Raw genomic sequence first — 12,685 nt, forward strand, 5'->3', positions numbered from 1 at the left:
AATAATTAAAAATTAAAATAATTAAAATTAAAAATAAATAATTAAAAATTATACTTTATGTAAGACTTTATTTAAAATGTTAAAATATCTATATATATATCTATTACAGAATATATATATATATCTATTACAGAAAATGATGTTTGTTTATAAAAATATATGTTTAAAAATCAAAATTTAATCAATATATAATTTAATCAATATAATTTAATCAATATACTTAAGTAAATCTTTTTTTTAATCAATTACGCATTTGTATAAAATAATCTACATCAGATGTCGCTTCAGTATTGTGAAGTTGCGTTACTCAATACACGTGTGGATTATAAACTCTACAGTTAATGACTGAACGTTATGTTGACGATAATGTTCCATAGGAAACAAGGCACTGACCGCGAAATGTGAAATGCATTTATTTCTAAATGAGCAACAACGCTGTGGAAATCTAATTTTATTCGTATTAGAATATCGAAGATAACAATGAGTTGGGAAATTACCTGTGCTAACATGTGTCGAGGATGTATGAAAGTTGACGGCGTACTTCTTCCTATGTATGATGACGACACGATTAGTCAAAAAAATTTACCTGATAAGCTTGCTGAGCTTGCATCAATACAGGTTATTTATAAATTATAATTTATTATACGTATTTTTTTGTTGTTGTAAAACATTCTTTACGTAATAATATGTTTCAATCAAGCTATCGTGTAAATTTGTAATTTCATAATATAACCTCAAAATGATGTCATTAAAGATTTAAACTATTTATTTTATAATAATAAATATATAAAAGTTTTTAAATTGAACTTTAAAAATAAAAACAAATTTTGTAGTAAAATAAAATCGATTAATGTCTATAAAATGTTTATAATGTTTCTAACCAAAATTATAAGATATTTATATTATATATATTTTCTACTTAAAAATTATTTTCAACATGTTTGGTTTTTCCAATTTATATACAACGTTAATTCACAATTCAAGATTTAATGTAAAATTTAATCATGTATCATAAACAATTAAAGTATATATAATATGAAATATAATTATAAATGCAATATTTATAATAATATATAAAAAATTATTATTCTATATATTGTATAAACATATAATTCAAAATAAATTATTCATAATATATATTTTAATAATTACTAATTTATAAAATTATTAATAAAATAATAAATTTTGAAAAAATTTTTCATATCTATTGTAATTTTATAATATAAGTTAAATTATTTATATTAATTTAATAAATAATTTAATTTTTTAAATAGATTGATAGATTTGATGGATTACCAAATATGCTTTGTGCAAAGTGTGCTTATCGCACAAATGCATTTTATGATTTCAAGTTACAAGTTCAAGCTACTGAAAAGAAACTTCGCAAAATGTTTGAAACACAAATTTCATATAACATAAAGGTAAGATTTTTGATTTTTTATAATTATTAATCAATTAATTATTTATTAAGATTAATTCTATATATTTACATATAAAAAATATATTTCTCTTTATATTAGTTTTTATAAATGTACATATTATTATATATATATATATATATAAGGCTAAGTTTTATTTTAAATTTTGTTAAGTTTGTTAAGTTATATTTATTTTAAAACTTTCAAAATTAATGAAATTTAATATTATATAATGTAATATTAATATCATTATTTTTATTAAATAATATTACGTAATATTACTCATATATTGTAGATTTATAATATATATAATTTTTTTATTTCAAATAATATTAAATACATTATTTTATTTCTTAAAAGATTTATAAATAATATTAACATTTACTCAAAACAAATAACATTATCTATTACATTTTACATCTAAAGAAAAAAGTGCTTTTCTATTATTCTATTCTTACTTATTTAAAAAGATTATTTTTTTTGTTATGGAAAATAATTTTCCTTAAAAATGATTTTTCATTATTATTTATTGATTATTAAAAATTTATATTTAATTTTTATATCTTTATACTTTAATATATAAAATATATTAATCTCGATCGAAATATCGAAAAATTAAATTATACAGAAAAAATAGAATTATAAAAATAGAAATATAAAAATATTAGATAATAACATTAAATAATAAAATATTAATTTTGGAATAATGTTTCTATTCAAGCATACATTATTCAAAAACTGAAAAATAATTTTTATTTTAATTGATTATTCTTGTTATATTACTCTTTCATAAAAGTAACCTTTCTTGTATCGATTTTGTCTTAGCTATGTGCTTGCATTTTCTTAATTTCGTTATTTCGTCATGGCATATAATTGCATGTAATGTGGAAGCATTAATATCGTTCCCAACTTGTTGATATTGCCTTTCAGGAAGAGGCAATGGGCGACGATTTTGAACAAGACTGTTCAGAACAATCGAATGACGAATTATCAGAAGTGAAACTATTAGATGATAAACAAGATATTAGGCCTATTAATGATACAGACAGTTCAGAAGAATTTTTATCTGAACGAATGAATGTAAATCATAAAGACGAACAAGCATTAGAGCTTGACGTATCTGATTTAGTGGAAGAAAACGGTGAATTTTCTAAGGATGGTATATCCGCATTAAGAAATATTATTATTTCGAAACTATCAGGAGGAGAAATTGATCAAGATAAACGATTAAAGGGCGAGATACCTGATGAAATTTCGAAAATTTTAGAATCCCAACAATTAGATTATACGATAATGTATATACCGGAAGATGTTTCTTTAGAGAATGTAGAAAATGTGAATGCAGACAATACGCTTTCTTGTGATGCTGTGATTAAATTAGAAAATAAAAAAATTGACGAAGTTAATTGTAATGGTGAGCTTTTAGATGAATCAGTAGACAACGAAGAATTTTTAAATAATATGTGTAATGAAAAAACTGAAGAAACTAAAAATGATAATAAAACTAATAAGGACGGAATAGTCTGGAAATCTACAATTTCGGAAGAAAAATCAAAAGAAAAAATTAATGAGAAAAATATACAAAAAAATTCACTAGAATTTGATCAGCCAGAAGAGAGCAATGATTCTGATTCTGATTATTTTGTTGATCCGAAAGATAATATATTAGGTAGCTTGAATGATACAATAACAAGAATAAAAGAAATCAAACTTGAAGATGATGTAATACAGTATCAATGTACTCTATGTTTGCAAAATTACGATAAGTTGACTGGTGTTTTGTTGCATACTATAGATAATCATGTGCCAAGTAGTGGACCATTCTTTTGTGTAGTATGCGAGAAAGATTGTGAGAGTCACAGAGAATTACGTGCGCACGTAAAAACGCACACAGGTCAATTTCCCTATTCCTGTTTCATATGCAATAAAGCTTATACGATGAAAAGATACTTAAAAAGGCATATGGTGTGCCACACAGATTTTCCAAGGCATCGATGTCCGAAATGTGGCCTCAGATTTAAGGTTAAATCGGAATTAGAGTCTCACGTTACAACACATATACGTGGTGCGCCTTATGCATGTAGTCAATGTCCACGATTATTTAATCATAAAGGTAATTACAAACGACATTTGATTACTCATTTAGATCCGCAAGGTCTTCATTTACCTAAGTATCCCTGTACAGTTTGCGGAAAGAGATTTTTAAATAATCGCACATTAGAAACACATATGCGCGTTCATACTGGTGAGAAGCCATTCAAATGCGAGGTATGTGGACGATCATTCTCACAACAAGGAAATTTGTTGAATCACGTCAGAATTCATTCGAATCCGCGAAGTTACACGTGCGAAGTCTGTGGAAAACGATTTAATCAAAAGGCAACATTAAGAGATCACAGTCTTTTACATACAGGTGAAAAACCATATGTTTGTAATGTTTGTGGAATAGCATTTACATTCAGTGCCGCATTGAGACGTCACATGTGGACTCATACCGGTGGTAAACCATTCGGATGTGAAATTTGTAATGCCCGTTTTGTTGGAAAATATGATTTACGACGACATATGAGGATACATACAGACAGACCTAGAACGAAACGAAGGAAAAATGTGATTAAGTCGAATAATGAACAAGAAGAAATTAAAGAAGAGAATATCGCAGCTTCAGAGCAACTAACTAATTCAGAGACTGTTTTAATAGAACAAGTTCTATTAACTCAAGATGTTACGCAAGTTGTGCAACAAGAGTCTGAGAAAGAAAATGTTGATGCTCTTTTTAATCTTATACAATATGGTTAATAGAGCTTCTTTTTTTATTATTATATATTGTATAAACATATTTTTTAGTTTACATATATTTTGAAAATAGAATACACATTTTTTTCTAAATTAAATTATTAAGGAAAATATTAAGGAGCATCTCAAAATTGTACATTATATATATGTACTTTGAAATGATAAATAATGATATAAAATTATAGTTATAAACTTTATATTTTTGAAGGGAATATTATATTACTCTATTTTCAAAAATCACGTATATTTTTGTCCAATTAATGTATACGATTTGTAAAACAGTATCAACAAAAAATATTAACTATTCTAATGAAAGTTCTAATGAAAAATAATTTTGCAAAATGAAAAAAGTAAAAAACATGTGCTTTCTTTAATGATATTTCTTTTATGAAATTTATCTTTTAAAAAAGAAATTTTTCTTAATATTTATTAATTTCATAATTCACATAGAATGTATTTAGGAAATAGATACAGTACAAAAATTTAAATTTTATTAATTTTTTATCCACATCATTTGCTTTCAATTCAATTTGAATCATTATTAGAAAGCTTTATGAAAATCTTAGATAAATATGTTTTAATTAAATAAGATGTATTTGAAAATGTATTATATAGATTATTTTAAGTTTGATCGTTACTCTATATTCTATTTTTTTCATTATAATGCACATGATGGTATACAACATAGATAAATTTTGAATGACTTCACCTCTATGTCAATGAAATGTAATTGTCAATTTGAATACATTTGTTGTTTGCGTTCCTCTTATCATAATTTTGTAAAATAAATATATATATATAATATATATATATAATCATATTAATTTATAGATATAATGTAATCATGATAGTATCTCAAAAAAAGAAGTGCTTTATATAACTACAAAGCAAATAATTGGAATATTTCAAAATTGTTAATAATTAACAGTAAAAGTATGAATACAAAATGTTGTTATGTATAAAATAATAACGAAAGTTATTTGTATTATATTATTTATTGATAATATAGTAAATACGTATAGCATGAAATATAATATAAAATATGTAGTTTGAAATATCAAAATAGAATCATAATTTCATTTAATTGGCGTGATTGAAATCGATTTGATTTTTTTTTATCGAATTAAATAATTTTTAAAATAATTACAAGAATCTAAATAGATGTGTAAAATGAATTTCTTATAATGAAGATTTTCTACTATATTCTTTTTTTATATCTTTAATAGTTTTAATATATGATAATCGTAAAATTGATAGAAAATCGATATTGTTTAAATAATATAAAACTAAATGAAATTTTCAATTAAATTTGAAAATTTAATTATTTAATTACATAATATGTTCATAATTTCATCTAGTACAAAAATAATTTGTTAATTCATATATTCATGTAATTATAATTTTGTGAAAGACTGTGAATGTTTTAGACAAATATGATTTTAGTCATTTTAAATGTTTTCTCTAAAATATATTTAGCAACAAGTAAAAGTGATAAAGGCAACAAGTAAATCCTTTAAATTATATATTTACAATTCTATTAAAAATAATAAAAATTATTATGAATTTTATTCTTTATTCAGTTATTAAAATATAATTTTTTTTAAACATTTAAAACATTTTTGCGTATATCTATTCATATTTGATAGTATAATATTTGCATATAAATATGCATATAATTATATATATTTTCTAATTATTTTCAACATATGAGTATTACATTTTCAAATCTAAGCTTTTATTTAAAAATTCATATTCTCTTTATGTTTGATTTAAAAAGTATTACTTGATTATTTAATTATTTTCATAATTAAATAAATTGATATATAATAATTATTTGAAATATATGAGAACTGTATAAAACATGTATATAATGATCTTTACAGCAAAGTATATTAAAAAAAAAAAGATTTGGTATTATTATTTCGCGTATATAAGTATATTAAATAATAAAAGAAAAAATATTTGAGAGTACAGAACTGATATTAAATATATGTAAATTTGTGTATATTTCAAGTTTAAAGATTGGAAATATTTTATATACTACCTATTATTTTATCCTATTGTTTTATCCGATTTTTTCTGAAATTTACTCTTCGTGATATTATTCAGCATTATACTGCATAATTTAATTTTTCAATATTGTGTTAAAAAAGATTATAAATGTACATGTTAATAATTGTATATTTCATATTTTGAACATCAAATTTCGATACCACTTTAAATAAAATTATTACACACATTTTTGTAACTCTGCTTTTATATATTTTTTCTTAATTAATAAAATATAAAATGTAATCACAATACTTCGAAGCAATACTTTAAAATATGAATTTATTATAACAAAAATTTATATAGATTAAATTTATTAACGGAATTTTAAACGTATAATCTATATTCATTAATTTAATTTTTTCTGTATAAGACTTAGCTTGAATTAAACGAATAAATGAAAAAAGAAAATTTTGTTATTCACGGGTATAAATAGATATGGAACAAAAAAATTGAATCACGTTAAATATTAGATATATTCAATATCTCGTTTGTATACTATAAATTTTTATGTAGTTATCATTTGTAGAAACAATAGTGTACGAATATATCTGTTGATAATATACATTTTTTTTCATTTATCTCGACTTTTTTTATAGCCTATTAGATAATTTATTAAATTTGGTTTAAATTTTCTTAAAAGTAAAATATTTTTAGCAATTTTATTATATAAATTGTTGTATTTAACTGAGATACTTAATTTCGACCATTTTCTAATAGATGGCAGCACTTACTAACTTGGCTGTTTTTCAAAGATAATATGTAAAGATATTTTTACTTAAAAAGTTTACTTAAAAATATTTTATTACTAATGCTTAAACAATTGTATATTTTCTCATATAAAAAAATGAAATGATACTGCAATTATTTAAACAATTTAAAAATCGTAAAATCTATAGGATTTATAAAAATGAATATATGTATTATACATATGTAGTTATATATTCACGAATTTTTTAATAACAAATTTTTTTATGAAGGATTTTGAAGAATTCATATACGGAAATAAAAAATATATATTTTTTAAATTTCTAAAATAATTAACAACATTTTTTTTATGTTATACGTGTAATTGACATTTATATATATTTATGAATTGTATTGTAATAACTTTGAAAAATTTTATTAAATTCCTAATGTAATTAAATAGTCGATTATATATTATGATTATAATTAAAATAATTATAATGATTATATATATTGTATATTATATATTAAAATAATTATAATGATTATATATATTGATAAATTTTCCAGAAAAAATAATATAATTATAAGAAATTTATAATTACTCAGAAAAATGAAATTACTCGTAAAAATGAAATATATATTTTATATTTTTAAGAAAAACGACTTAAAACCGAAATTAAAAATGATACACTTTTATTATCACAGTCGAAGAATATAATTATGATATAGTTATGAAGTTTAGGTAAAATAATCTATATATGATTGATCATATTATAATATATTATATTATTATATTAAAACTATTTATTAAAAATATTTATTATAGAATATATAGGATTATTCACTTTTATCACAGAAGATTCAAGGAAAAATTAATTATAAAGAAAATTTGCGTAAAATTCGATTGTCATCGCAACAAATTAGACAAGATGTTACCAGTTGCGCAGTCAGCGCACGATTAAACCTCAATGTATCGCGGCAACGATTGCGCATCAAACGTGTGCGCATGCCGCGCATGCGTATTACGAAAGTGGTGCTACAGTGGCGCCAGTAATGGCGGCGGAAAACACGCGCGCACGCCAACACCGCCGCCGGTTTGTTTCTCCACGCCTCTACCTCGCCTCCACCACCGCCACCGCCACCGCCACCGTTCTCACGACTCGTGGGTAAGTACCCTCACACTCCAATCAGTCTGCACTCGCATGTCCACGAGGTTGCTCGCACGGGCCTGGCGCCTTCCTCTTGTAATCACCCCTCTCTTGCACCTGGCTCACCACGTTTAGTGCATTACCAGAGACCCGTACCCGGGTGACCGAGCTACTAGTTGAGGTACTCGTCGGGTATTATCATTCGTCGAGAGGTTAGGTCAGAGTGGCCTATCGTGGCGGGATTATATGACTCGTTTGAATTTGAATTCACCCGCGTCACATCGTTTCGTCAATCGAATTGTTATCCGTTTGTTGTTTTTTAATATACTATATCGTGATTAACAAGTTTCGAACTACACGTTACGACAGTTGTCAAACGAGTTTACAATTTATCGAAGCTATACAAGAACGTCGAACCGCGTGACAACCGCGCGTTGAGGTTAGGTTGTTCACTGCCTAACGCGCCTTTTTCGAATAGATTGCTCGGGACTTTATTCCGGTTTAATCGATTTATACGGATATTAGTGTGAAGAAACTGTTGGTGATAAGAACACGTTTCCTAAGCGACGGATAAGGACGATGGGACCCGTGGAAATAGAGTGAATGTTTTCGAACGGTCGTATTTCGTGCAGTGACTTCTTTGGTGTACAGCAAAATGTACGCGGATGGTGATTAATATATACGCGTATACACGCATACACATGATACATCCTTAGGAATATAAATATATTTTTTATTTTTCATCAATTATAATACATGGAAAAATAATCGAAAGAAGGTTAGCCTGTTGCGTTGTTGCGTTGCAAGTGTTCACTTTTATATACGTCCTTTACATTTAAAAATTCTTATAATATTTAAAAAAGAAATTAATCATTTTGTAACATATATCTTTTAAATTTATCTTAAAATTTACTATAAATTATATATTAAATATTTTGCTTAGATTTATTAAAATTTTTTATTGTAAATTGTAATGATTTTTAGTAATAATGATTTGTTATGGCATTTAGAAATAAAAATTAATACACAATATTTCTTATAATTTTAGATCTATATAAAATATGAACGATCATATTTGACTATCAAATATAATTTGTTCAAAGTAAAAATTTAGTATATTATTCATTATTAATCAATATAATATTTCATGCTTGATGTACTAGAAAAGATCAAATGGTAACATATAACTTTTCAACTACGTTAAAGTAACGTAATTCTTTATTTTAAAATCAATTTTGAAATTCAAATACGTATACTCTTACATTTCAATAATATCATTTTGTTAAAATTTAGCGGTAAATATCATAATATTATCGCGTAATATAACGCTGTAATTCGCAATCAAATTTTAAGCGTGATAATGTAGTAGATGTTGCAAATTGTCAAATAGTGTTACGTTAGATAAATAAAAGTGAACACTTGCAAGGCATCGCGACGGTTTATATTCGATTCCTCCCGACTTCTTTCTGATATGTTTCCCGACGCGTACTTTCTTGCACTCTTCAATGTACTGTATTTGATCTAATGAGAAAGAAAAGTTGATACAACCGCGATCGATGCAGTTACTCATGGATCAAATTCGATAGCTCTCGTTGAAAGACAAGAAGGAGTGGAAACTGGAGTCATTTGACGGTGGAGTCATTAACTATATCGTATTCGATTGTCTTGAAAATCTACAATTACCACGATTGCATTACGACTCTTTGTCTATCCTTTTTCCCTCCTTTTTTGATTTTTGATTAATCCGATTTTAATAATGGATAGCTGAATGAACGATTCAGAACTGTTTCTACAAATTTTTTAAATATACTTTACGTTTCAACTGTTTCGATTTCAATACATACTTTTTTTATATTAAGAAATCAATTACTTATCATAGTTTCAACTAATAAATTGTAATAAAGGATCGTTGATAAAAGAAAGTTTTAAAACAATTTTAAAACCCATTTAATAAAAGAAGTTGGAGGAATCGTAACGCGCATATCTCTCTATTATTACACATTATCAAAATAAATTTTCATTTTTTTTTAATACAATTTAATATATAAACAGTATTTTTCATCATGTCGAATTTCTTAGTATCGCGTGTATTTTGCAAGAAATGTAATCTAAATAGAAACTTGTTTCGTCTATCGAACGTCATCGCTTTACCTCGAATATTTTATATATTTTTTGCTATAATCGTCTTACATTCCATGTATTTTGCCACTTATCAAACTTAAATATCGACATAGTATTAATTACTAAGATTTTCGACTTGGTATCAACACAGTACTTACCAGATCTGTTTCACACGCTACTTATTACGTCGTCCGTTCACTTTTCCGCGAATCCGCAATCATTTTCGACACGTTTTCCGTGCGGAAAATCGGGACGCGAGAGGGAGAGATCGAAAGAAGATTGAGAAATGGAACACGGCCATGTCTGTTCTAGATGGATAATTCTGCGTATGTGCCGAATCATCTACCGCCGCCATCCCTGGTCGTGTTTTCACAGGCCGGGGGGCTGCCGGAGGCTCTGAGAATGCAAAGACCCTTCAATCCACAAGTTAGTGTCCTATTATCCTTACCTATACGCCTAAGCCTGTGTTTGCTTCTACACCTATCTGTTTCTCGAAACTAGAATCTGGCGAAAATAATAAAGCTCGATCCTTGTCCACTTGTTTCGTTCATCTTCCAACGATTTTTCGAAATTGTCGAGATCAAAATTTCCTACTTCTGAATGTTTCTGAATATTATTTTCGCCAGTTTGGACAAGAAGAGTTTGCAAGTTTTGTAATAGAAACGATATAACGTGCTTGGAATTGATATTTATTCGTTGCATTGATCGTGTGATATATTATTTACGATTTGCGACGAGAGAAATGTAATAATAAGTGGAATAAAATTTTGGAAATGTTTAGAAAATTGAATCATACGAATCAAATCGTATTGTTTGAGCTGACGAAAAAAAATTTTAAATATATAATCACGCAATTTTAATATAAAAGCGTGACGTGTAACGAAAATTAAAGTATAATCTCTACACTTTTAATAATTTATCGCGAATTCATTTGCCGGCTGGCTATTATATCATAGTGAATAATAAAAGGATACCGGCCGATCTTTATGCCTCGAAAAATGTCAATTTCAATGGACCAACCACAGTTGCAATCGTTTCGACCGCTTTATGCACACAAATGGTAATTAATGCACGCTTTGAATGGGGATTTTGCTGAACTGCGTACTGGTGCCGATGTATATGCATGTGCGAATAATAGTGTACCGGCAGTTATACCGGTAGGCGATCAATTATTTTACAATAGCAATCTGTAGAAAAACTTAATTCAAAACACTGGGCTAGAGCCAGGGCAAAGGTACGAGTTATTATTGTAAGTATATCGTATATATATATATACCCGTAGTTGCGTTGAGCGACACGAATATTTGTCATTACTATCCTGCGACTAGTCTTATCTTATTCTTCTAACTTCAACATCAATTTCGATACAAGTGAGAACGGTATCACCGTCGAAGCGAAACCCGTTCCAAAAAAATGGTATACATTTTTAAAGTGTTTATTAACGAGCTCGTTTAATATACACGTCACAGAGGGAGATATTGTATTATTGAAACCGATTGCAATATGTATGCTTGGAATAAAAATAGAGGCACGGATACCTTTCGAGACACGTACGAAACGATTGATTGGAATCGGATAATAAAATGTGGCAGCATATCAAAATTCGGTGTCGTTAAAAAAAAAAAAAAAAAAAGAAGAAAAAAAACAAAAAATGAGATAATTTCGTTGGAAATTAATCGCGGCGGAAGGACGAAATTTGCACGCGTTTTTGTCGCGTAACAGTAACGAATATAAATACCTAGAGAAAGGGGGAAAAAAGAAGAAGATAAAAATATAAATATAGGGAAAGGACGAACATCGATCGGGCAGCAATCGACGATTGAAAAATTCTCCGCTTGTGTGACGACCGCCCGTAATTGAAGTAATAATAAATGCCTAATATAAATGAATGATCGAGCGAGGCCGTGCAGAAGTAGAAATGCGTGTATACGGACGAACCTGCACCTCATTTCCTCGTATAAAAGAATAATAAACTAATCGTGCCGTACTAATTCCCCCTATAACTGGTCGGGCGCATCATTATTGGTCCGATGAAATGTTTATCCGGAAATCACGTATCGATGGAACAACGAGTCCGGCCGTGATTTTCTCCCAGTTTTGATCAGTTTTATGCCCAGATTGAAAATAATATTTTAAAAACTGAAAGAGGGAAATATATTCTTTAACGATAACGTAACGGTTCGCCCATAATATCGGGATTGAAATGTAATAAGTTTAATTAAAATCACACGTGGTGGCTGCGTGCAACATATTAATCATAACTAATGACCGTACCACCACGTAATTAATTTGTGATTTTTAATTAATCGGCAGGCGATGCATAACAATCAGTAATCAGATTTTTCAAACTTATGCTTTCTGAAATTTTTATATATATATATATATATATATATACATACGCGTGTCCACTCGTGCGATATTTCCCGCTTACCGTCGGAAACGTCGTCTTATTATATTTCTTCG

The 12,685-nt window shown here is 26.9% G+C and overlaps 2 protein-coding genes across 8 annotated transcripts in view; both read left to right on the forward strand.

Moving 5' to 3' along the window:
• The first annotated feature begins 307 nt into the window (after positions 1–307).
• On the forward strand, positions 308–5,298 carry LOC107996142 (zinc finger protein 23). The gene is made up of 3 exons (XM_062074068.1): positions 308–618; positions 1,275–1,421; positions 2,349–5,298. Exons 1-3 carry the CDS (start codon positions 481–483, stop codon positions 4,215–4,217), a joined length of 2,154 nt encoding a protein of 717 aa, XP_061930052.1. The 5' UTR covers positions 308–480; the 3' UTR covers positions 4,218–5,298.
• Positions 5,299–7,991: 2,693 nt separating this feature from the next.
• The window catches only part of LOC108004189 (E3 ubiquitin-protein ligase Rnf220-like), a 122,648-nt gene continuing 117,954 nt past the window's right edge, over positions 7,992–12,685 (forward strand). For 2 of the 7 annotated variants that reach the window (XM_062074070.1, XM_062074074.1), the window contains exons 1-2: positions 8,133–8,282; positions 10,535–10,648. In XM_062074070.1, coding sequence (XP_061930054.1) covers positions 10,535–10,648 — 114 coding nt within the window. In that variant the 5' untranslated portion in view covers positions 8,133–8,282. The other 5 variants (XM_062074069.1, XM_062074072.1, XM_062074075.1 and 2 more) reach the window with 3 other exon arrangements.

This window comes from Apis cerana, linkage group LG4, assembly GCF_029169275.1.
Source record: "Apis cerana isolate GH-2021 linkage group LG4, AcerK_1.0, whole genome shotgun sequence".
NCBI classification, from domain to species: domain Eukaryota; kingdom Metazoa; phylum Arthropoda; class Insecta; order Hymenoptera; family Apidae; genus Apis; species Apis cerana.

Excerpts from the sequence above, each read along its gene's own strand:
- LOC107996142 (XM_062074068.1), top strand. The coding sequence starts at position 481 with ATGAGTTGGGAAATTACCTGTGCTAACATGTGTCGAGGATGTATGAAA. Across the intron at positions 619-1,274 it reads CTGAGCTTGCATCAATACAG|ATTGATAGATTTGATGGATT; the intron begins GTTATTTATAAA and ends TTTTTTAAATAG. Across the intron at positions 1,422-2,348 it reads AAATTTCATATAACATAAAG|GAAGAGGCAATGGGCGACGA; the intron begins GTAAGATTTTTG and ends ATTGCCTTTCAG.